The sequence below is a fragment of the Apteryx mantelli genome, chromosome 15 (genome assembly GCF_036417845.1).
Source record: "Apteryx mantelli isolate bAptMan1 chromosome 15, bAptMan1.hap1, whole genome shotgun sequence".
Classification (NCBI taxonomy): domain Eukaryota; kingdom Metazoa; phylum Chordata; class Aves; order Apterygiformes; family Apterygidae; genus Apteryx; species Apteryx mantelli.
This window is the reverse complement of record NC_089992.1, coordinates 25,781,169-25,806,170: the sequence shown is the minus strand read 5'-3', so window position 1 is coordinate 25,806,170 and position 25,002 is coordinate 25,781,169. Positions and strand designations below refer to the sequence as shown.

General features: G+C 58.0%; 1 protein-coding gene across 1 annotated transcript in view; it reads right to left on the bottom strand.

Annotated features, from left to right (window-relative positions):
* Positions 1–1,023: 1,023 nt before the first annotated feature.
* Positions 1,024–25,002, bottom strand: part of ZNF609 (zinc finger protein 609) — a 91,603-nt gene continuing 67,624 nt past the window's right edge. The window contains exons 4-10 of the mRNA XM_067305339.1: positions 8,300–8,387; positions 5,360–7,709; positions 4,692–5,058; positions 4,130–4,305; positions 3,204–3,420; positions 2,778–2,856; positions 1,024–2,357 (exon numbers count right to left, since the gene is read on the bottom strand). Coding sequence (XP_067161440.1) covers positions 2,783–2,856; positions 3,204–3,420; positions 4,130–4,305; positions 4,692–5,058; positions 5,360–7,709; positions 8,300–8,387 — 3,272 coding nt within the window. The 3' untranslated portion in view covers positions 1,024–2,357; positions 2,778–2,782. The remainder of the gene's footprint in view (positions 2,358–2,777; positions 2,857–3,203; positions 3,421–4,129; positions 4,306–4,691; positions 5,059–5,359; positions 7,710–8,299; positions 8,388–25,002) is intronic.

Below are 25,002 nucleotides of genomic sequence, written 5' to 3'. Positions count from 1 at the left end.
CTGCATTCAGGACACAGACTCTTCCATCGGCCCGACCCCTCCAGCCACGCGGTCTCCCCGCGTCCGACCCCAGCTCCGAGCAGCCACACGTCCTGCATGTGCTGGGGCTGCTGGTCTGCAGCCCGGTGGCTGCGGGTGTATCTGTACGTGCACAGGGTAGAGCCACTGCTCAGCATCTCCTACCCCCTTCCTGGAGGAGCGAAGGGAGCCGGGACCCAGCCTGTTCCCCGTGCAGCACGCAGAGCAGCCGGGCCCATGCAGCCCCATCTGCTTGCAGAGACAGAATGAGGAGAGGAAGGAAGATGAGCCAAACTAAGAGGCATTGAGGAGAGCAGGCTGGGACCAACACGCTACCTGCATCAGAAACGGGGCTGAGACCAGCCAGTGTCTCCTTTCGAACTGGATAAAGCAGGGAACAGGGGAAAGAAAACAAAACCCAAAACAACAGCTTTCAAACAATTGCTTTTTACAGTATGTACAGAGCCCAGCGGGCAGAGCATCCCGGTACAGCGGCCCCTCGGGGCCGGGTGCGACACACACACACAACAGAGACCGCTGCGGACCGACGGCAAGCCCGCGCTCCCCCAGCCCGGGAGGGACAGCACCGCTTGCCCACGCCGGGGACCAGCAGGGAGAGCCGGGGCGGCCCAGCTGCTCCAGGCCGAGGTAGAGAGCCAGCCCGGGAAAAGCCACTCCACGGCTGGGGGAGCAGAGGACCAGAAAGCCCCTGTCCTCAGGGGCTGGGGACACGGGGAGCAGCCGGGTGCAGGGTGCGCGCTGCCCAGAGGCCCAACTTCAAGGACCTGGTGCCCTGAGCCCTGGCATGGGGCCGGGGGGGGGGGGGTGCCCATGTGGCTTGGAGAAGCACATCTGACAGAGCCTAAGTGTGCTCGTTCCTCGCTGAGCTCTGCCCATGGCCTGGGGAAATCAACTTAAAAGCAGAGGGTGGATGTGAAGGGGAGCCGCATCCCACGCTCTAGCCTCCGAGCAGGATTACGCTACCCTTTGGGGGGGGGGGGGGGAGGCGCTTGCCATGGGGTGGGGGGGGCAGAGTGCAGGCTGGGGGTTTGCGGAGTCACAGCTCAGAAACCAACTCAAAAGCCTTGGAAATGAGCTTCAGTCAGGTCTGGACCGTACAAGGCACTGGGGAGAAATCCCGGCAGCGGGCTGGGTGATGGGCACAGCCTGCAGCTTGGCCATGCAGCTGCCCCCTGCTCCGCAGCACCCCCCTTGCACTGAGATGGAGATGCCCATCACATCCAAGCAGCTTCCCAAAGCCGTCCTGGAGAAGAAGCTGCTTCACCCAGGCCAAGAGCAGCCCCCCCTCCCCCCCGGCCTCCTCCAACCCGCTGCCTGGCATGTTGTGGGATGCTACAGGTAAAACAAGGCCGATGATATTGCCTGCCCCATGCAGGGCACCGGGAGCAGAGCTGGCAGCCCGGGCAGCTCCTTCCCATGCAGCCATGGTCAGAGCAGAGTGGAGCAGCGCAAGCTGAGCTGCACCCGGTCCTCGCCACGGGGCACAGAAGCAGAGAGCAGGAGACGGAGGAGAGCAGCAGGACACAGAGGCACATAGCGCCGCAACGCCCAGCTGCCTGTTTGCAGCAGAGCCGTGGCAGCGGGCCTCTCAGACCCGGTGCAGGAGGGACTGACTGAGGATTTTGGATGGCTACGAGCCTACTCAAACTTGCAGACACTGCTTGACCTGCTGACGTATCTGTGCCGCACGAGTGTGGACGTTTGTGCCCATCGACGCATCCCACGGGGCTGGCATTCCCCATCCGCACAAGCGTCGCCAACACCCACCTTGACTCCGCGTGGCCTTCACAGCACTAATAAGACTAGCCAGAACTCTCTTTCCTGAGACTGCACCTCCACTTGCGGCTCTGACTTGCGGTTCAACCCTAGCGAGGAGCACACGGCACGAGGGATGCGGGAGGCAGCGCCCCAGCCTGCACTGCCTGCCCGCCCCAAGTCCCGTGATGCTCAGACCCATCATGAAGCAGTGACTCCCAGAGACACGGCGGGGCCTCAAATCCATCGAGAAACCTCAGTGCTTCCGTTTCCTCTTCATATGCACCAGGCAGGCAATTCACTTCCATCCCGAATGCCGGTGCCCAGTAGAATAAATATTTCCGTAGGTACCAGCTCGCCCACTCACCAAAGGGAAGGGTGTAGAGGGGGGGATTCAGTGTGTGTCCGACGGGGGAGAAGACAGAGTCTGCCTCAGATTACGGCAGGAACGTCAAGCAGAACAATTAACACCATTCAACTGATGTCTAAAGGAGTCTCCAGCGCGTCCTCATGTGAGCCAGTCACATGTCTCGTACAGCCCAGGCATCCCAGCGCATCATGTCCTGTGGAGAACCAAAGGCAAAGTCAGCTCCGCCACCCAGCAGCCCCCATGAGCCCCAGGGCTGCGACTGGGGCAATCAGCAAACCCCAGGTCCGAGGCCGGAGAGGAAAGGCAGCACCTGCCTCTTGGGGACACGCTCACTGGGGGCTCCAGAGGTGACCTGCGGACATGGAGGGCCAAGCAGGGGAGAGCGGGGGGGGGGGGGGGGGGGGGTGAGCACAGCCTCTGCTCTCAGCGCTGCTCTTCCGCCTCGAGACAGCCCCGCACCAACCCATGTTGGGCCACATGCGCCCACCCCAACCGCTTCTGCCCTAAGAGAGCCCGTGCCCTCCTCCTGGCCACGGGGAGTGGAGATGCGTGGTTGCCCACAAGCTAAGCAGGGTGGAAGCCCACCCATGCCGGTAGCGCGGGAGAGCCTTACCGTTCTCACCTCCTGGGAGGTGGGTATAGGGAGGGAGCGGAGCCCTGCTGGCTGGCAACGATGGCTGTGGAGGAGAGACCTGCGGAGAGAAGCAGTGTCAGGAGCCGGCAGCACGAGACGGGCACTGAGCTGAGCCTGGCCACTGTCCTCACTGGGCCAGGAGCACCCGCATGTCTCGATCAAGTCTGTCCTAAGCTCTGAGGGGAGCTGAAAGGCACCGGATATGGCCAAAGCAGTGCTTGGCGCAGGGGCTCACGCTGCCCAAAGATGGCTACAAAACCCTGCGCACACCCTCCCGACTCCTGGTGGCCTGGCCCAGCCCAGCTCGGGGCCCTTTCAGAAGCAGCCATGTGCCAGGAGCTCCTCCAGCTGTGCACTCCATGCCCAGCAGCCAGGTCCAAGCCCAGGGCAGGATTTGGCTCCTACCTGTTGCATAGGGCAGGTTGTACTGCGCTGGCAGCAGCGAGTACCCGAGGTGGTGGTGGTGGTGATGCGTCGAGAGCAGGCGTTGAGATGGCGAGGTCCGGGGCCGGTCCGCGCTCCTTTCCCCGCCTCCTGCTCCACCAACGCTGCTACAGCTCCCGCCGCCCCCCACCACCCCGCAGCCGCTGCGGTCCCTCTCCTGAGACGTCTTCTCACTTATCTGGGGAGGAGAAAAGAGGCGCACGCTGAGCAAAGCTGGTGGCCTCAAAGCAGCTTGCAGGGACGGGAGCTGGCTCCATCCCAGCTACCTAGCAGGGTGGTTTGGCATGGGCACCCTGGGGCGCAGGGCCCTCAGAGCAGCCACTCCAGCGAGCAGAGCCCACCGGCTGGCTGACCCATGCAGGCCCTTGAGGCTGCCACATGGGACCGTTGTCTAAAGGCTCCCTGTGACACTGCTGGCACAGCACAGAGACGATGGGATGGCTGGTGACCAGCCCAAAAGCAGACAGAAGGATGCAAACCTGTTTAGCAGGTCCCATTCAGGGCAGCTCCTTCCTGTCCAAAAGCAGGAGTTGCTGCTGCCGCGTCAGAGCTCCTTCTCCCAGCTCGGGCTAAAAGGAGCTTGCAACCTTATGCTGCCCTGGGATGGAGCCAGCCCCTATGTCCTGGCCTCCCATCCACCAGCAGACAAGCTCCAGGGATGAGGACAAGTGCTGCCTAGTCACTGCAGGGCCTGGAGGAGTCTCAGGGCTCCTCCGGGCCAATCTTGCCCATAGGTTTGGCTCGTCACTCCAAAAGGGGTTGTGCTGTGGGATTTCTCTAGGGCCCCAGGAACGGCAAAAACTCAAGCTAGGCAGAGTTGCTCTGGGCTGGCCATAGGACCCAGGGACCTTCCTGAAGCCACTGCATGGAGCTGGGCTGACCCTCACCGTGGGCGATTTGCTCTTGTAGTGGCTGGCATGCTGCTGCAGGATGTCCAGGGCCTTGGACTCCGAGCTGGATTTACAGCTCACGCTGGGACTGGCTCGGGACTTGTCGCTGTCATCACTCCCGGATGCCTTGCTCCCATACGGGGAGAAGGAGTAGCTGGAGGGAAGGTATGATCCTGCAGGGGGAAAGATGGCAGTCAGAGCATGAGGAGCAAGCAGATTTGTCACCCGCTGCTTCTTCGGGCTGCATGGCAGGAGCACGCAGCTCTGCCACACCATGTGGAGGTGGGAAAGACATGTGCTGCCAGGCGTGTGAGCCAGCAGACAACCCGTCGCAGCCACAACCCAGTAATGAAAGTCCCTCTGCCTTTGGGACCATCTGGCAACAATGGCACAAAGTCCATGGCAGCAGCTCCCCTGCCCAGCCCCGAGCCACGAAGACCTGGCTCTGGCCCACCACCACCCTCCCTGCTCCAGGAGGATGGGCAGGACACAGGCACAGCCTAGGAAGGGACATCCCCAGGCCAGAGAGCAGTCCCCGAGAAGACCGTGGCTCTCCTACCTGGGTAATTCTGCATCATGACCGTGGGCATGGCCCGGTAGCTGGGGTGGTTGGGGTCGTACGACTGGCTGTAGGAGTAGCCGTGCATGTAGGGGATGTAGGACTGATGCTGCGTGAGGGGTGAAGACACGGGGACATGGACACTGGGCCTGGGGTCCTTCCCCACCATGCGAGCCTCCTCGGTGGGGGTCAGTTTGCACTCGGAGCTGGTGCTCTCCTTCCCGTCCTCCTTGGACACAGCTTCTTTGCTTCGACTTCTTTCTTCCTTCAACTTCCTATCCCTCTCCTCTTTCCACCGCTCATCCTCTGTCTTGATGTCTGAGTACTTTGCGGGGTAAACATAGGTCCACATCCGGGGTTCTGCTTCCTGCAAGAACCAGTGAATTGTCAGAGCAGCTGCCTCCCCCAACCCTGCATGCCCTAAAAACACAGAACTTTTAGAAGAAACCAGTGCAGCCCTCTCCCCTTCCCCAGGGCACCAGACTCTCCTTGTTCTCCTGGAGCAGCCCATCATCTCCACTGCATCCCAGCACCATCCCTCCCAGCCCGACTGTCAGCCTCGTGGGGTCACATCCTGGCAGGAATGAGCCCCTCAGCAAGGGGTTTCCTACAAGACGCAACAGGAGAGGGCCCAGCGCCCGAGCTGGTGGGCAGCGTGCAGGCATTACCTGTCTGTACCAGAGGACAGGGTCCACCTCTGCTTGCCGACCACACTCAGAGCCAGCCTTCGTCTCGGCACTCTCTTTCCCGAGGTGACTGGCCTCACTCAGCTTCACCTTGAGTCCCTCGGCTACCTGGCTGCCGGACAGCTTCGACGAGTCCTCCAGCTTAGGGATGATCACAGATTTAGCCATGTCAGCACCTCCTTGCTCCTTGGCCTTGCTCAGCCCTGACTTGACAAGGTCCGTGAGGCTCGGGGCCTTGGTAAGCGTCGGGGGCATGGGTGGCTTTTGCTTCCACTCCTCTTTGAGAGCCGCCTCCCTCTCCTTCAGGCCCAGCTCCGCTTTCTTCTCCAGCCCTCGCTGCTGCTGCTCCAGGCTCTGCCGCTGCTTCTGCTGCTCCTCGTACTGCTGGCGGTAGGCAGGATTGGTGCTCAGCAGGTGAGCATGGTAGCCCTGCTCGTTGTAGCCGTAGGGGGGCACGTAGGCATATTGGTTATAGTAGAGGGACTGCATGTACATGTTGGGACGTTGCTGGATGACTGAGGGCTGCTGGCTGGAGCTGCCAAGCTCTGCCTTCTTCTCTTCACAGCCCTCGCTCTTCACCTTCACCTCTGGGTTCTCCTGCTCCTCATCCTTCTTCAGCTTCAAGGCCTGTGTCTCGGCCGCAGCCTGGCTGCTGGGGTTCAAGGGCCCTGGGCTTGCCTGGGGGTAGCCAGGGGAATAGTAGGTTTCAAAGCCTTGGTAGTAAGGGGACTCTTTGCTCTGGGGTTGTGGGGGGAAGAGAGCTTTCTTCGCACCTTCCTTGACCAGCTGCTCAGGATCCTTTGCCTTCATGCTTTCCAGCTTGCCCTCCCCGTCCTCACCTGCATCGGAGATGTCCGAGTAGGCTGGGCTGTTGGTTTTCACCGAGCTCGCTTCTGCTCCGTTCTGGGTCACGACGTGCAGCGGGGTCATGGGCTGGGCTGGGTTGGCATTTTCCAGCCTGCTGGCACCACCGATGGAGGGGCTCGGAGCGTTGTCTGTGAAGCTGTAGATTTTATCTGCCTCAGCCTTGATGCTGGCAAGCCGGCTCTGGTGCGGGTCAGATGAGCCATTCAACAGTCCCTCGCCTTTTGTCCCAAGATCACTGGATTCCCCCCGGAAAGGGCTCTTGCCTTCTTCTGCTCTGCAGGCTTTCCCAGGAGTCAGAGGGTTTTCTACTTCCTTGGGCTCCTTCTTCTTCTTGTCCTTTTTCTTTTTCTCCTTGGAAGGGGTCAGGGCAGGGTTGACTGTGAAGGGCTCTCCCATCACTGTAGGCTTTGGCTGGATGGGCTTGAGCTGAGGGCTGTTGGGCATGGTCTGGACCACAGTGGTGGTGAGGCCTGTGGAGGAACCGGGACTGGCTGCAGTGAAGGTGGCTGTCTGGAAGGTGTAAATTGGCTGCGGGGGGATGGCTGGGGCAATGGGTCTGGCAGACTTCAAGCTTTTGGAAGGGATCTTCTCCAGCTTAGCAGCAGACGCCTTCTTGGACTTGTCCTTATCAACGCACCTCTTCTCCAGTGAGTCAAAGCCGTCATTACTCGTTTCATCAGCCACTGAGGGACCATCCTCAGAGCCGTCATTGGACAGGGCACCGGGATCGGTGTCTCCTTCCCCACCCAGCTTCTTCTTGCAGGGGACCTTGGTGCTGAACTTACTAGATGGGGAGGGACTGTGGGGCTCCATCAAGCGGACCTTTGGGGTGGCCGAGCGAGCTGGTGAGAGCGAGCCCTTCTGAGAGACGGCAGCACCGTTGCAGCTCCCAATGTCCGAGTGCAGGGAGGGCTCCTCGCCGTACTCACTGTCCACATCCGCCTCCAGCTTGCTGTCGTCATCCGTGTGTGCGTGGGCCTGGTGGTACTTGAGCCCGTTGATGTGCTTGTACTTCTTGTTACAGTTTGGGTGGGGACAGTCAATGAGGATGGGAGAGGGGCAATTTCGGTCCAGGACAGCCGGCTCCACCTTGACCGTAGCTGGGGGCACTGCTGCCGAGCCCATCGAATTAGTGCGGATGCGTTTGCTGCCCTTGGAGTCCTCCGAGCTGGAGTTCAGCTCCATGTCCGAGAGGGGCTTGCTTTTCCGCTTGGTCACGGAGGAAGGGCTGGCTTTTACATCCTCAGTGGTGCCACTGGGCGGTGTGCGGTGGTCCGAGGAGTTCTGGCTTCCCCGGCGCCCTTTGCTGTTGGCTCCCGCCCGAGTCTTGCTGCTGTTGCTGGTCCCTTTGCTGTCCGAAGCCGTGGCGGTCTCGTTCACAGGCGTGTTGCTGTTGGGGCGCATGCGCTTGCCCCTGCCCCGGCCGTTGCGCATCTCGAGGTCACTGGTGGGAGAGTCACAGAACCTGCGGAGAACAAGGAGCTTATATCAAGCGACAGCTGGGCCAGGCTACACCGTCCCCGTTGCGCGGAGGGGGCCCCTTCCTCCCCCAGACGGTCTGAGCTCTGCAGAGAGCTGTGAGCGGGGCTAAGCGCTGCCGATCCTGCGAGCTGGCCCCTGTCAACCCCAGGACTACCACAGAAGGGGTTAAGAGGAATCAGAGAACTCAGACAGCAAATGCCCAGCTGGCTTCTGTCTCCAGAGAGGTAAAAAGCCATGGGTGCTGGCAGAACAGGCAGGGAGATGTTGGGTTTGCAGCAGGCGCGCAGCAGCAGCCCCAGGCCAGGAACATGGCGATGGCACAGCTCAAGCTCCACTTTGGCAACTTGGCAGGGCGCCACGGACAAGCACGAGCTGGCCGGAGGAGATGCTGCCTGCCACGGCAGCTCCAAGGGCAATGGGTAGAGCGTGCTGGGTGACACGAGGCCCGAACGCAGCTGGGTTTCCCCTCTGCACCTGGGCAAAGCGGGGAATGATGCGGGCGCAACCCGCCCGAGCAGGGTGCTCATCACCTGAGGGAGCGCGAGGTCCTGCCAGGCCCCTCCACGCACTTACCGGGGAGGTGCCCAGTCATGCTGCGTACAGTCGAGCAGCGTCCCCACGTACGTCTTGTTCCTCCAGGTCACGTTGACTACCAGCATACCTGCAAGGCAAGGAGATAGGGTGATATACGGCCAGGCAGGCCTCTCCACAACTCCACGGGTGTCTTGCACTTCCCTGGGCATCGGGCTATGGGGAAAGGGGCTCTCCCCCTTTGAGACGGACAGGAGGGACAACAGCACACACAGAGATGGGCTCAGCTCTAGGGCCAGAGAGATGCAGGCAAGGGAGCCGGGTCTTGGGCAAGTCTCTCCCCAATACAGGGAGTGATTTGTTTAGTGTAAACATGGAGATAACGGATACCACTCGCTGCCTTAAACAATTTCTCTCCTGCAACGGACACGTTCAGGCATCCGCACGCCTGATGGAGGACCTTGTCCTAGGTCTCCAGAAGCCCTGAGGGGCCAGGTGGCATGGCTGGCTCTCACCATATCTCAGCAGATATCTGAGACCAGGCTCCAGCTGGAGCAGCACTGAGAATGGGAAACCACCCTGCTCATCCCCTCTCTCGGCACGGCTGTGCCCAGCGCCTGCTTAACCTCTACTCCTTGAGCTGCTTGGTATTTTGTTTTTCTGCAATTTCATGGAGATGCTAAAACCCATGTGTTGCATAATTTGGGGGGCCCAAAAATCCACGCTGGTTATATGTGCACTCTGCAAAAGGGGAGGCCATCTGCAGGAGGCGAGGGCTGTGAACCCCACAGCAAGGCTGCGAGATCCACGAGAGAGCTGCAAATCCCACGGCATGGCTGCGGACCCCACGGCAAGGCTGTGGACCCCATGGCAAGGCTGCAGACCCCATGGCAGGGCTGAGAACCCCACTGCCCTCTTGGAGGCTGACGGAGGAGATGTTTTTGCCCACTAGATGGCAAGCTCTGCCCAGCATCCCCGCACAGCCCAACCACTGCTTGCCTCCATGGACCACCTCAAGCCCAGCACAGGGGTCCAGAGTATCCTCGCAGGAGAGCCCAACCTTTGGGAAAACCCTTGTCTGCTGCTCATTTTGGTCCTGCATTTGCAGAACACCCACCGAGACCCATTACGAGGCACCATCTCCTGTGTTGCCACCTCGCTCCTCCTGGAGGAACCGGCAGCAGGGGACACATCTCCTCCTTGTCCTGTGCAAGGCCAGGCTCTGGCACAGGGCAAGCCCTGGGCAATGACAATCTTAGAAAGCTGCCGGGGGACCATCAATGTCAGCTTTTGCACACAACTTTAGGAAGCGGAGAGAGAGCAGAAAGCCGAAGGACGGCCCTGCCGAGGACACAAACCCGGGCGATCTTTCTCCGGGGGCCAGTCGACTCTTGCACGGCATCTCTCGGCTTTCCTCCGGCCCCCGCGCGAGGGCAGGGGCAGACCCGGCTTGCTCCCGCTTGGCGAGCCCGCCCAGTGCTAGCACCTTCCCAAGGTCTCTCGTGGCCAGCAGGCTGCAAGTGCTTCCATAAGAAAGCAATTACACTAAATAATCTCAGGCCATTAGCCGAGTGAACTCAAGTGGATATTTCCTCCCAGCGATGGACTGCTCTGATTACTGCATAACTAATTCGACCAGGAGCAGAGTCCATTGCACCGAGTGCATTTATCTGAACAAGGTAAAACTTGGAAGATAGAAATCTCATTTACAAGGGCAGATGAGTGCAGCTAGATATACAGCCGCGCAGATCCAGAAGATGGATGGAGCCGAGGGAGCTCAGAACAGCTGTGCCTGAAGCACATTTGTAAATCTTGGTCTGCATCCCCGGTTGTAACGTGCCAGCAGCCAGCTGCAGGCTTCGCGGAGATAATATATGAAATCAAGAGACGCTCACGGAGCCGAGGTCCAAAATGCAGGTTTCATGTTAAAAGAGGAATGGAACAGAAAAGGCTCCACCAAGAAAGCGCAACGGGGAAAATCGTTTCTGCTTCAAACCTTTTCTCTCCTTCCCCTCCTGTAAAACACTGGCCGCTCCAACAGGGGCAGATCATGGGAATATACGGTCGGAGCACATGCCTGAGACCTGCAACTGGCATTTTGGCTTTGCTGCCCCAGCCCTACCCCCGTTGCGAGCAGGATGGGGGAGGTTTGTCCTGCCTTCAGAGGAGAGCTCCCCAAAGCCCTGTGTTAACGCGGAGGCAGCGGACGCGCTCAGGATTAGGGCCGTAGGAAGGGTTACAGCCCAGCAGCCGCCGCAGCGCTGCAGCACCCCAGCACGGCCCGCGCGCCCCGGCTAAGGATCGCAGCCCCCGCGTGGCCCGTTGTGCTCCTTGAAGCTGGTAGCCTCGTCCTGGACCGCCGGGAGAGGCAGCGAGAGATCGGGAAAGGGGGGAAGGACGCGACTCGGCGAGCGAAGCGGGCTGGAAAAGAGCAGCGAAACCCACCGCTTTGAGCCCGCGGCCCCACACTGGGGGGAGACACAAGGCGAGCGAAGGGAGCTGCTGATGCCGGGCAGTGGCAGGAGGACGCGCCGAGGGCGGTATGCAACGCCCCGGCTGCCCCGGTGCCTCCTAACACCGCTTTTTTAGCCGTCAGGAGCCCTCCCAGCCCTCCTCCCTTAAAACACACTCGCGCAGGGAAGCCGACGGCAGCGTCCCACCACCCAGCCCCGCAGCGGCCCGGGCCAGAGGCCGTCCTTTCCCCCCCACCCCACTCCACCGCAGGGCCGAGCGCAAACCCTGCACCTGCCTATATTGAACCCGCTGCACCCGATCGTGCAAAATCCCCTCCTAATCCCCCAACAATAACCCAGGACAACTTAAACCCCGGGGATGGAGCCTAAGCAGCTTTCGAACTCGCTGCCCCCGCCGCAGGAGGGGTGAGCCGGCAAAGGAGCCGGCAGGGCGAGGGCAGCCCGAGGCAGGCAGCGAGCAGGCAGCGCCCTCCACTCGCTCGGTGGCAGCAGGTGACACGGCGCCAGCGTTGTCCGCAGGCTCTGCTTTAGTTAGAGGGACGCAGCGGAGAGCCCAAAGCGCCGAGGTTCGGCAAAGTGCGGCGGGCGCTGCCTTGGCGTCCCCAGGGCCACGCTGCCGCATGGCAGAGAAGGGGCCTCTGGGGAGAGGAGGCACGAAATGCACCCGGGCCTGGAGGAAAGTGGCTCCGGCCCGTTCCGGGGTTCAAAATTCAGGCTTTGCATTTGGAAAAAGTCAGAGCTGAAGAGGCCCCGAGGACCCCAGGGGAGCACGGAGCTGCTGCAGGGGTGGAGGAAGACCCCAAACCCGGAGCAGCCCGATGGGGAGTGGGGCACCACGAGGGACCCATCCGCAGCCTTCGCTGCCCCGCAGACAGGAGATGGCCCCGCGGCCGCCTGGCCATCCCCATCGTGGCACAGGACACCGGCACTTTCCTGCCGATTCGTCCCCACCTAGGAAGGCTGGAGGTGCTCAAACGCACAAAGAGGCTGCAACCGCATGGCGAATCTCACACGCCCCCCCGGGAAGGAGGCAAGCTGCTCGAATAACTCCAGACGCACCTGGTTTCACGGGAATCCGACACCTCCGAAGCTCTCAAGCAATCGATACCATCCAAGCCTGCCTGAAAACCACTCAGCACTTGCGCAGGCAGAGGTCCTGGCTGCTAAGTGCTAATGTCACTGCAGCGGGGCCGAGTTACACCCCGCAGGAAAATTAAATGCCGCACCAAAGGTGGGCTGCCACCACCGGGTCGCTGTCTAGGAACGTGGCATCGATTTGGGAGCGCGCCACCGCCTGTCTCTGGGGAGACGCAGGCAGCAACACGAGCTAAGTCTGTAAAAGGGCAAATGGAGAGAGGAGCGAGCCGAAAGGGGGATGGGAGAGGAAGGCAGCAAAGGGCTAGCGCGCGGTCACAGCGGAGGACGCGAAGGAGGATGAACAGCAAGCCAGGGTCTCCTCTTGCAGCAGCGAGCAAGGCGAGCATGGTGTCCGCGTACTTGTTTTTATAACCCCTTCTTTGCAGGGATCGAGAAGAGGAGAGCGAAGAGCATATTTGGATTTGCAGACCCGAGGCAAAGACTAGGGCCATGAGTTGCTGGCATTCAGGTAAAGAGTCAGCGGGAAAGGCAGGATTACTTATCCCCGGTGCCGGCTGGGGGTCTCCTCCCTGCTGGGGCAGATCCCTCTTGCTAAAGCTGCTGCCCAGCAGTGTGGTTGAAGACCCCAGGAGGAAGGCGTAGGATGGAGGAAGGCAAGCGCACAGCGAGGAGGCGAAGGATTGCCGGTACTGGCTCGCCCCATCGTCATTCCTGCTGCAAACCAGCCCAGCTGGCAAAGCCAAGCTCAAGTGCACCATGTGCCATTGCTCCAAAGCAGGTTGTCCTCTCCCCGGGCAGCAAGGGTGCCTAAATTCAACTACTGTCTCTGAAGCATCAAACAAGTTAGCTGTGAAGCATCGACCTCTCCTGCCTCTGCAGGGCTGGGAAACAGGCTGCCTTAGCCTCTCCCACCCTAAATCCAGACGGTCAGCGCACTCAGGGCCTCTTGCAGGAGGGGCTGCAGAGGCAAGTCCTGCTCCATGCAGCTCCTGGGCACCCATCTGCCCCACAGCTGGTGGACTGGGACCCACCAGGGCCCAGCCCAAGCTTGGTCCCTGCACGGGTGCTCTTTAGCAGCAGATCTGGGACTCGCCGGGTGCAGCTGTAGGACACCCAGGAAAAGGAAGTGTCCCAGGGTAGGTCTGGAGTGGGCACAGACCTAGCAGAGGATAAGGTGGTGGGTCAAAGAGAGAAAGAGGCAAAGCCTGAGGAGATGTGGGGCTACCAAGGACAGCATTGCACTAAATCCTCCTTCCAAACTCCTGGGGAAAGGCAATGCCCAGCGCTAAATGAGATGAGACTACGCATTTCCATCAGACAGACCCCGCTTTCAGCATCTCCGCCAGTTTGCTCCATAAACAGAGCCGTTAACGCCATGGGCAGCAGGGCGCTGCAACGGCAGGACTGGCTCCTGGGAAGTGCAGGAGCACCGAATGGCCCATAGCCATGCCACCACTTCAGGCTGATTGCAGGCACAGCTAGAGCCCCACGGCACAGCCAGAGTTGGGAAGGTTAAAACAAACTTGGCTGAGGCTGCTCAAGCTACTGCTTCATCCCTCGCCCTGCGCACGCTGAAGAGGAGCGGGAGAGATGGAGCCGAGAACAAAGGGTGAGATGGGGCAGGAGCCAGGGAGAAACGCAGACGGAGAGGGAGATGGCAAGGCAAACGCGGCACGGAAAAAAAGAGGCGACAGCTCGCGGCTGCTGCCAGACCGGCCAGGTGGAAGCTGGCAGCGCTGCCCTTTCCCGAGGTATGCAGGGACCCATATTTGTGTCCTATATTTGCCTACGCAGCTGCAAACCCTCCTCCCAGTCTGGCTGGCAGCAGAGGAGGGAGGTTTTATTTACATGCCTGGAGGACACACGGCAGGAGGAGGTCATCACAGCCAGCCGAGCACCTTCATCCCAGCCTTTAGTTCACTAATTAGAGCCGCGCTCAGGCACTGAGCCCTGCTGGCTCTCGGATACGAGTGCTGACAGCTTAAGCAACCTCAACGCCCGCCTGGAGAATTGCTCCATTTGCCTCCAATGATCTTTGGAGAGCTGCATCGATCTCCTGGTCGTCCGAGTCCCTTGTGCTGGCTGTCCCCTCCGCCTGAGGTTGCAGCTTTCCGGGAGCGAGGTGACATTGATGGATCAGCCCCGAGGGGCCGATTCTCACTTAGCGCAGACCTCATTTCGCAGCTCGGAAGAGCAAGTCCTTGTCGGGAGGCTCGCTGGGGCGGCTGGCTAAACCCACGCGAGACGGAGGGGCTAAGGCTTAGCACAGGGGGCTGGAGGTAGTACCACATCTGCCTTCACGTTGCTCAGGGACAGGATGGCTCTGGGTAGGAGAGGGGGAAAGAGAGCCAAAGCGCCACGGTCCATGCTGTGCTGCAGGGGACAACCTGCCTCACGAGCACCCCTCCAAACCAAGAGCCGCACTGGAGGTGGAGGCCTCGCTCCCAAATCACATGTGATCTGTGATCAGCCCTCGTGGTCGTCTAGGGCTTTGCAAAGATGAGCCAGCTGAGTTCAGCCCCCCAGCCAAACCAAGAGCAGCTCCAAATCCTGCTGAGAAAGGGGGAAGCATCCCAGCACCCTCAGAGAGCTCAGCACTGTGTGCGAGTGGAATGTTATACGGCTCACTGTCACCCAGCCCTGACTTTACTGAGGTTCCTTGAGCAGAGGGAAAGGGGAAAGTTGGTGACCTGTGTGCAACAGGACATCTGCTGGGCACGACAGAAAGTCCAGGCTCAACACCCAAGCACCTGGGCCAGGACACAGTGGCCCGCCTGTGCGAGCGGAGAGGGACAAGCCCCTGTGCAAAGGCTCCAGCACCCAAAGCACCCCCAGTCCTGCAAAGCTAAAGGGAGAGCTGAGGACAGGGATGGCCATTTCTCCTTTCCTCTAAGGACTGAGACAATCCTGAACTCCTTTTAATCATGCAAATACCAGGACTGCACTAGGATCTCCTCTCTTTAAGGTGCCACTGCCATATGGGCACTGCCATCCTACTGCCTGCAGAGCTTATTCCACCAGCCCTAGCCGTAGCTGTCCGCCTGGGGAAGGCTTGCCAGCACAGGCCCTTCAAGACGAAGGAAAAGTCGTCATGTAGGGGCTTTTCAATGCTGGAGCAACTCCAGCTGAAGCTTCTCTGCCTTGCTTTAGGCTCACAAGCTGGACCACCAAAACCAGGACAGTACAGAAGAAAAGGTGAGAGCAGGCGGAGACCCCCAGCCCCCTGCAGCAGAGCATGGGAGTCTGAGCTCAGAGCCCAGATGGAGAGACCGGTTTGCTCCCTATGAGAGAAAGCTACCAAGCAGGGCCAGCTCTACCTCCTCCTCCTCCTCCGCAGGTTGCCATGCCCCAGCAGGCTGGCAGCTGCCCAAGCCATCTCCACTGCTGCCGAGGCTGTCTAACAGCAGTGGAGCTGTTGGCAAGGAGAGCTCTGCTAACTTTCTGCTGATTTTTGGGTGCAGGGAGCCTCTGAAAGGTGACGGGACAACAGCCAGTGGCATTTCCTACAATGAGGAGCTGCGATTTGCCCACAGGTCCATGAACCAGCTCAGATCCAGGGTCCGTCTAGCCCAGTATCCCATCTGCAACAGCGGCCAGGAGAAGGGATTGAACACACAGCAATCCTGCTCCAGGGCTCTTCCAAGCCTCCTGCACCATGGTGAGTCTAGTGTGTTTAATACCCTTCCTCCATTAATTTCTCCAGCTGCTAGTCCTTCTCTCAGCTTAACTGCATCCCAAGGAGGGGTCCTCACCTCCATTGCTGCCTCCTGCATTAACCCCCACCCAGCAGGGGCCCAACCTATGGCCTCTCAGCTCCTCCTCCCTTGCTTAAAGATGCTCCAGCCTCAGCCGGAAGGACAGGGGAAAAAAGGAGCACTTGTGTCAAGAGAGAGCTCATGGACACAGTGATTTGGGGGGAATCCATGCTCTGGCACAACCCTTAGCTGCTCCCAACCTCCCTGAGACGGAGTCCCATGCTATAAAGTGGACTGAGCTCTCCCGCTGCCTGCTTGGTGAGTGCAGCAGGACAGGGCAGTCCCAAGGATGGGGGCAATGCCCAGGCAGAGCTAGCACATCCAGGCAGCATCAGAAGGTCAAGAGCAACAAGCCTTGATGCTATTTCTTCCACCCCACGGGGATGGTGACACTTCTGCCCAGGATTTCCTAGGGAAAGCTCTGTGCTTGATGACGTGCAAAGCGCAAGTGGTAAAGCACGCACCTCTGGGATGCTCCCGCTTTGCCATAAGCTGCACTTGTGTGTAAGGAGCCTGGCATAACCTGCAGCACCCAGACTTCCGAGTGCGGCACCCACGGCCATCATACAACAGCTCTACTGTTACTGCCAGGAGAGCAGAGGACTCCTCCGAGCAGGGAGGTGGCCAGCCCAAGGGCCATCTTGCCCACATCCCGTCCCCAGCAGTGGGCACCCAAGGAAGCGTGCAAGAAACAGGCAGTCCATGGCGGTACTTCCCAGAATACTCTCCGGCCTCCTGCAGAGTCTCCCAGGTGGGGTCAGACGAAGATATGATCTTCCCACTAAATGCACACAAAGATCAGTGCTTGGATCTCAGAGGCATCCAGGCAAGGGCAAAGGGGGGTTATTGGAGCTAAATCGTTGTCACCAGCCATCTAAGGCACAGCTGTCAAAGGGACAAGAAGGTGATGTGGAAAAAGGGGTCTCGTGCCAGGGCAGGGAAAACAGCAGAGGTATCTTGGGCTGGGGCCATACCAGCTCCTACCCAAGGGAAAACAGCCAGCAAGGGTGTCCTGTGGGTGACTAAAGTGACCGTAGGACATGCCCTTGTAAGTACACCAGTCACTTGTCACCAATGCCATGTGATGGACAGTTAGTTCCCAAGGACCCGCTGAACATGCACAGCTCCCGCTGTCACGCTCCTACCCAAAGCCTGTAACAAGCGTCAACCTTCAGTAACAAACCGCAAATGACAGCCACGACGTGACAGCAGGAGAGCAGAGAGATCACAGGCCCTGCCAGCACCCTGCATCACCACCCCAGCGAGGAAGGAGACTGCAAAATTGCCGGAGGATCCACACTGCAGAGGAAAACAAAAAAACAAAAAAACAAAACAAAAAAAACCCACCCCCAACCCCTCCCAGTGAGGGCTGCCAGAGGAGATTTCCCAGTCAGAAGCCTGATGAAGAGTTTAAGCACGTGAACAGGCCCTGCCAGCCCCAGACCCAAGAGATGGACATCATTATGGGTGCCAGCCAACTCACCTACCTCCTTTCTACCTGCCATCACGTCTTTCAGTTTGGTCAGCAGAGATCTCGGCGTCTGAGGGAAAGGACTGGTGAGCCATAGCAGGGAGGTCCTGACACCTTCCTGGAAAGGGACTGATCCGCCACAGCCCAACAAATAACAGGGAAAATGGCTTTTCCTTCCACAACAAAACCACTGCTCGGTCCCCTGTCTAGCAGCCCAAGTGTTTGGGTGTCCGCTTGTGCTGGGTAGCAACTGCACTGTGTTTTCCCATCTGCTGCCCTGATCCTCAGGGAAACATGCCCAGATGATTGCAAGGGCCAGCTAGAGCAGCGGTGAACGGCTGCACCAGCCAGCACCAGCATGGGATTCGGGCAGCAGCTTTCTCCCCGGCTGCCCCTCACCCTATCCAGGGAGATACACCAGGATGGAGCACTACCGAGCGCCGGGATGATTTCACCTGCCAGCAGTAAGGCTGGCCGGCTCCATGCCGAGGAGGGAGGTTTATCGCCTTGGGAGGGACGTGACAGATGCCCTGGCACCGCAGACCCAGTCGGCTGGCACACGACAGCGCTCCTCCGAGCTTGGCAAGCCGGGCAGAGCACGGCTGCAGCACCGGGGTCCGGCAGGCTCCCAATAGCTGCATCAGGCCACACGCCATAGGGCCATTTGCGAGCAGCCTGGACATCCATCCTCGCTCTCCCGGAGAAGGGAGGTAGAGGCATCGAAACCAATTTAACTCCCATAAAAGCGCGGCGCAGCAGATTGGAGCTCGAGAGGCCCCCTTGTAAACAAGTCCTTTAATCCAGGGCTTGGCGGTTAAAACAGGAGCCCCAGCTGGTATTACCCAGGGCAGCTACACACGTGCCTCTGGGAGTTCGACACGAGCAATAGTCCTGTCTGGAGCAGAATATTGCTCACCTGTTGATAAAACAGCCTTCATACAAAGCTGACAGATGCCGAAATAAACAGTGCTTTGAGAGTGATAAGCAGTGCATTAGCTCTACTTGAGTTCCCTGCCTCCCAGTACTGTCAAGCATTCTGCCAGCAAATATTAGATATGAAGCGGTCGCACTGTGGGAGTACCGGGAAATTATGCATAATAAAGCTCTGCTTCTCTAAGACGACATGCAAGCAGCCACCTCGCTCCGAGGGCTGACGCCTCCCCATCTATCGGGGAAACAGGAGGAGCTTGCAATTCAACGGCGCGAAACGCCGGCAGCCCTCACCGCCCCGGGGAAGAGAGCCGCCGAACAGCACCGGACCGCGCTCCAGCCCTGGCAGCCCAAAGCAAGCTGCCGTGTCACTCATCTGAAGATCCCAGCAGTCACAGCCACGTCGGCGACGGCCGCAGGAGGGTTCAAAGGACCGTGGCGAGTCCTTTCAGGCTCTGCTGAATGGCTCAGCGATCTTGGAGGGGATTTACAATCGCTCGTTACTTTTTGAAATGCTATCAAAGCAAGATATTCCTATTCCTGCGCTCTTCTCCCTTGCTGTAAAAGCCTCAAGAATTCACCTCCTGCTTCTGGGTTTGAGTTCACAGGTCTACGAATGCTGGATTTTGTTTATAGGGGACTGCGTATCCCCCTCTGAAGCCCCAAGACCCAGATATCAGCAGTGCTGTATCTCACCTCAGGGTGATGCAATCTTGGCCCATCACCACCATCAAAGCATCCTCAGTATTACTAGGCATCCTGAGAGGTAGAGATATTCCCAGCAACAAGAGTCACCATTTAAGGGGACAGATGACAGCGAGGCAGCACATTAAGAGTGCAAAGCCATCCATTTGGGGCAGGGCTTCCTTGTGGTTAAGGTAAGATCTTCCGATCTGCCCTCACACGCCAGCCCAGCCCTTTCCTATCATCTCCCAAGCTAACATGCGTCTCCTGCCCTTCCCTCGACTCAAACAACACATCTCCCAGACTTCTGGGATTTTGTAGGTTCTGCAAAAACAGGAGGGCTCGGAGAGCAATGGCACTGCCACAAGCCTGGGGAAGGCTTGGCACAGCATGCGCAAGAGCAGGGCAGAAACACATGTAGGAAAAGGGTAAGTTGAGCCTGGTCCTGCTGGCCGGGCAGGCAGACGGGTGGAAGGCAGTGCCACAAGCAGGCGGCAGCCATAGGCACCCAGAGTGGCAGCACGAGAGATGCCCAACGCAGCCAGGAAGGCGAAGATGGTGGTGGACATGGGGAGGAGAGCTGTGCGACCTGCTCAGGCTGTAGAGCTGCAACAGGCAACCCGGCCGGTGGTCGTCACAGTGAAGACTGTCCTACAGCTCCTTCCCGTTTGCTCAGGACCGTGCCGTCCAGCCTAACACCACTCCATGCGAACACGTGCATTGATGTTGGCCCAAGCGGTGCCCAAAGCCCCAAAGGTGGGCACTGAGCCCCCAAATACCGCTTGGAGTTGCCTGCAGAAGTGCAGTCCAAGCCCCTGGAGAGCGCAAAGCTCGTGCAAGTTGGCCGCAGGCAACCTGCCCCAGCCTTCCACCCCGACAGAGACATCAAGAAAGGGATTTGGAAGGCTACGTTTTCTCCTGCTTCCTTTGTGTAGCTGCTGTTGCCATGCTGTGATCCTCGTTGCTATGAAGGTTTGTATGTCAGGCAACGGCTTGTTTTGGCTGCAAACACCACCGCTGCGGTCCGAGCTGGTTTCACGGCATGGGTGGTGTCAGGACCCGGTCCAGCCGCCACTCCAACATCCAAGTGAGTGGAGGCAAGGAGGTGCCGTCATGCCCGGTGATGCACTTCATGCCGGGTGACACCAATTCCAGCGAGGGGGAAGAAGGAGACCCAGGAGCTAACGAGGCAGCAAGTGGAGTGATGCTTTCCGGTATAATTAGATCGGTTAATAGTTCCTGCAGATCGGAATCACACCTAACAGAATTAGGGAAACTGCCAAGACAGCTGCTCCCGTGAAAGGCATTTAACAAAACACATTTCCTGCACAAGACGGGCATGGAGAAGGTGCAGCCGCACACGGAGGCATTACCATCACGGTGGTGGGAGAGCTGATACGACAGGCCATTTGCCACAGCCAAGCTAGCTTCCTGCACAGTCCCACCACTGACGTCCAGCGGGTAAGAAAAACGCACCCCAGACCCTACCCTGACCCAAGCCTAAAGGCACAGCAATGCAGGTGAACTGAAAGTCCGCAGCAGATGCTGTGGGCAGCAAGTGGCAGATGTTTGGGGATTGGAGCCCCAAAGTTGCCTTTGCTGGAGATCATACCCTCATAGCTTTTACATGACTGCCAGCAGCAAGACATCTAGAGAAGGGCAGAGGAAGAAGCTAGCCATGGCAGCAAGGCAGGTTGGCTGAGCTAGCACAGACATCAGGCCTGGAGATCCCAGTTCCTTGGAGCTTCGCTCCACCATATCAGAAGGGTCAACTCTGGCCTGTCTTTCTAAAGCCACAGCAGCATTGCCAGGCTTTAGGGGGCCTTTCTGCCCAACTTCACAGCCACACGGACAATCCAAAAGCCCTTTTCTACAAAAAGGGAGCTCTGGTCAACCATCCACATTGCCTTCTGCTGTACAACCCCTTTCCCAGAGGTGTTTGAGGCAGGCATACCTCATCCCCTACAAACCACAGGATCCTGCAGGGCGAGTGCGCCTATTAAAAACACACACTCCAAAAAAAACCCCCCAAAAAACAAAATAAACACCCTTCCAACCAAGAGTTCACATCTTCAGCAAACAAAGATAACTCAGTGGGTCAGCTGTGAGACAAAGCCACATGAAGGGAAGGAGGAAGTTATGCAACTGGATGAGCCCAAATACACTTCTGCTGCTGTGCACTGAGCACTGCTTATCGTTTCAGCTTGCAAAAGTGGCACATGCCATTAACACACAGTCAGGAGCTACCGGAGAAGAGCAGTTTGCAAAAAAGGGTCCACGTCAGAGCAATTATCACGGGAGTCTAGGGGGCACATCCTACACAAATCCAATTTTCAAGGACACATCACACACCAGAGAAGAGCTACACTTCTCCTCGCAGAGCCAGTGGGAACTGTTCACGATGCTGCTTGGTGTCAGTGGTCTCTCCTTGCTATGCTGTTACTTTACAGACCCAGTAGGGGAAGCGTGCAAAGACCTAGAAGTGCCAAATGAGAAGTGCTCACAGCAGCACGTTCAGGGAGTCGGGAAGCAAACACAATTCTGCACCTCCACATGCCAACTGCTCCGGGGGGGGGGACGGGGCTGTCACCCCTGGGGAGAAAGTGGCTGCTGCAGGCTAGCAACCTCCTCTCCATCTCTGATGTTGACATGCCTGACATGAGCCAAGTACTGCTCACAGCCAGCAAGAGGCACAAAAAAAGCTTTCTGAACAAACTGCTTAGCAAAAAAAAAAATCGGTTGCAATTAAGCCCTTCCATTCCCTGCACCTGCTATTATTAATCTGGTTGGAGCAGGCCGGACCCGTGCACAAGCGGTCTGCAAACATTCGGATCCATGAGCCCTGCTCAGGTAATGGCGCAGTGAAGCTTAAACACCAATTCACGCGTTGCGACATCCTCTGCTCTGTCAGAGCCACCCAGCAGACACCACGTGCTTCCTGCACTCCACCGAGCGGCTGGTATTTTAAGAAATGAACTTTAGCTTCAGACAGTTCGGCATGCAGAAAGCCCCATCCCCCAGCTCCTGGGAGGTAAGGACCGATACTGGCCGTGCTGCTCCTGCAGCCCAGGGTCCTTCCAAGCGATCCGGCGAGGCTGAAGCTCACAGCAGCTCTGCTGAGGTCATCCTGGGACAGCAGCAGCACCGTGAGGGCCCGGGGGAGACGCTGAGTGTGGTGGGGTGGAAAGGATGGGAGGTGTTGCTCAACCCACCAGAAAAGGGGATGTCAACCCAGGAGAAACAGAGACTGGCCCAATCATGGAGAAACAGAGACTGGCCCAGGCTGGCATGCCCCATGGCTAAATTAGAGTTTGCATGAGTACCAGCAGTAATGGCATTTTAGCACTCCCTTTGGGGATCTCGGGACTGGACTCCGGTCACACAGGCACACTCATCCATGCTGAAACACTCCTGGTTTTGCTTTGTAGACATGCCCTACATGTAGACCTGTGGTCCTCCTCCCTTGCATCCCTCCTGAATCTCTGGGGCAAGGAGAGATGCTTGTTGCACCCTATACATTTCACAAGCTCTAGCTTTGGACATCACACAACCAGGTCTTGGACACTCCTTTAGCAAAGCCAAGCCTTGCCCGTAAGCCCCATCAGCAATGATGGGAAGGCAGGAGAGATGTCAGGGGAGCAGGGAAGAGGGACGGTTTCACCCCAAGTTTTTAGTCTTATACAACTGAGTACGAGAGATGCTTCTACTTTGGGAGCTGACATACGCAGCAGACTGGAAACGACCAAAGGAAACAGCAGGATTTGTATTCTGCATGACAGGAGTGCAGGGCTCGCTGTAAAAGCCATCGTTCCTGACAGCGGGAACCAAGCAGCAGCCAGCAGAGCCAGGCAGAGAAGGATCTTTGCACAAGTTCATTGAATTACTGCAGACTAAAAATAGCCAAGCTGCAGGAATCACAGAATGCCTCCGAGGCACGGTCTGAAACGATAGCTGCAAAAGAAAGGGATAATGCGGAAGGACAGGCAGACGGGCTGCAGAGCTTCACAGACTGGCGAGGCCCAGAAGGAAAGAAAGGAAAAAGAAAAGAAAAAAAAAAGGAGGGTAAAAAGAAACACCAAGCGCTGACGTTACAGGAGAAACCGAAGCCTGCGAGGAAAGGGGCTTGGAAATCAGCAGTGCAGTCAAAGCAGCGGCTTCCTTGCTAATTCTGGCGAGAAGCAGGAGGCCTGCCGCAGCTGCCTCCTTTGAAAGATCAGAGAGCACCGTGCGGCAATCAGGACTTGAAAATTTTACAAGCTATCCAGAGCTGCTATGAAAGCGCAGCTCAGCTCAGCGCAGAGCAGCATTGGCACAGAGAGACATTTAGCACTTCCACACAACTCCCAGCTGCTGCCCGAGGCCTCCATCTAGCTGACGCGCATCTCAGAAAACCTGAAGCCCCGCAAGACTGGATGAATTCTGCTCCGTCTCGCTCTCACTTCAATGCCTCTCAAGTAGTCAAGGGATTTGGGGGGGAAGAGGGAAAGGACGGTTGTGCTCAGTCTCCTGCAAGATCGGGGATCCCCCGTTCGTTCCTCTGTGCGCTGCTGTGCGGTCTCCTCTGCCCACCACGCACCTCTTCTCATGACTTCCCCCAGAGAGACCAAGAGGTCCAAGCTCTCACCAGCTTCACCACTGCCCACAGGGTCTCCAGCAGGAGCACCGAAATCAGACTCCCAGGAGTTTCATGCAACGGCGGCTTTCGGAAAGCTTTGCGGAGCCGCAGGCGCATCTTCAGGAGTGGGAGAGCTGGAGGTTGCACAGTGCTCTTGAATTCAAGCATGCATCCTGTGGAGAGGCTGGATCCTGCCTTCACCTCTCCACCCTTCCTGTAAGAGGTTTAAACCTCGCCCTTTAGTGCCCGCATTTCTCGTGTCCTGCTTGACACTGATCTAAAATAAAAACAGTGATACACCAGCTCCGGAGGCACAAATACTCACATCTCAAACTCCACGGCCCCAGGGTTTCTGGACACCAGGCTGAAGACAAACATGCTCGTGGGAAAGGAGAGATGGTTTGGTGCTTCGTGCACAGTCCTAAAACCTGGGAGGGGCTGACACTTCCCTGCACTACTAGTTACTCCAGGTGCCACTCCAGACAAGTCACTCAGCTTGCCCGTGCCTCAGTTTCCCTGGCTCAGGGCAAGTGCTTTACAATTTTTAAGGTGATCGGATCCTTTGTAGAGACCAAGAAACACTAGAGACAGGCTGATAGCTAGAGCAAGCAGATCTTACACAACGTTTCTCCTTGGGGAACAGTGCAGATGAGGCAGGAACATGACACAAGCCATTCCCTTCTCCCTATTGCCCACATCCCTGACAGTAACCAGCCTCCAGCACAGAGCAAAGGGCAGCAGCGGGAAGCAGGAGCCGCTCACTAACTTTGCTTCACGCAGGTGGACACAGCACACAACTGACTGCGGGCTTTGAGCAATCCCCAAAACTGCTGGCAACTCTGCCGCCCGATATCCCCAAGCAGATCCCACACGCCCAGAACAAGAAGGGCAGCTCGGAGCACAGCCGAGTCCCACACACTGCTGGCCACAAGTGGGGACGCCCGGCAGCGCATGCCGACTTCCACATTCAGGGCCCCTGTACGCTGCTGTGCACTTTCTTGTCCCTACCAGCAAGCCTAGCTCAGAGAAGAAGAATCCCCTGGGTACAATTTTCCAGCATTGTGGCTTCCTCCTGCCTCAGGAGCCGCAGGAAAAAAAAAGCATTTACAGTTTCCTGCTGTCTTGATTCAGCTGAATCCTTCCATATATGCAACTGAGCGGAAGGTAAAACAGAGAAGGTAGAGGTGTACGAGGAAGCTGGAGGTGCCCATCTCAAGCTAGCAAGGACCAGTTGTTCAAGGTAGTCTCCCCCAGTGCGGTCTGTGCACTCCCCCCTTCCCAAATACCTCAGGTCACGACACCTTTCCAAGTGGGAACAACTTCAGTGCTGATCTCCACACCCGGGGCCGTTGCACCACTCAGTCCTGCACCAGCTGCACTTTCAAAAACAGTTTTCAAGAGGGGAGAGGAAAGAGGAATTGGGTCCCATCCTGATCTTCCCACAGCACTGGGGGCTAGCAAGAAGGGAGTTTTCCACACCTACAGACGACTGCGTACATTTGAAGTGGACACACAACAACAACTTCAGCCAGGAGGCCACAAAACATACACACAGCTTCAGCGTAATCTGTGCTGGCAACACTGGAAGTTTTACACCACCAACCTGTGGCTAAATGGTAGCAGCACTGGCCTGTTTATGTAAAAGCAGGTTTAAGTTCAGCTTCAATTATCATCAAAGATAACGAAGACAGTCACAGTGAAGCGCAGCCAGAGGAGCA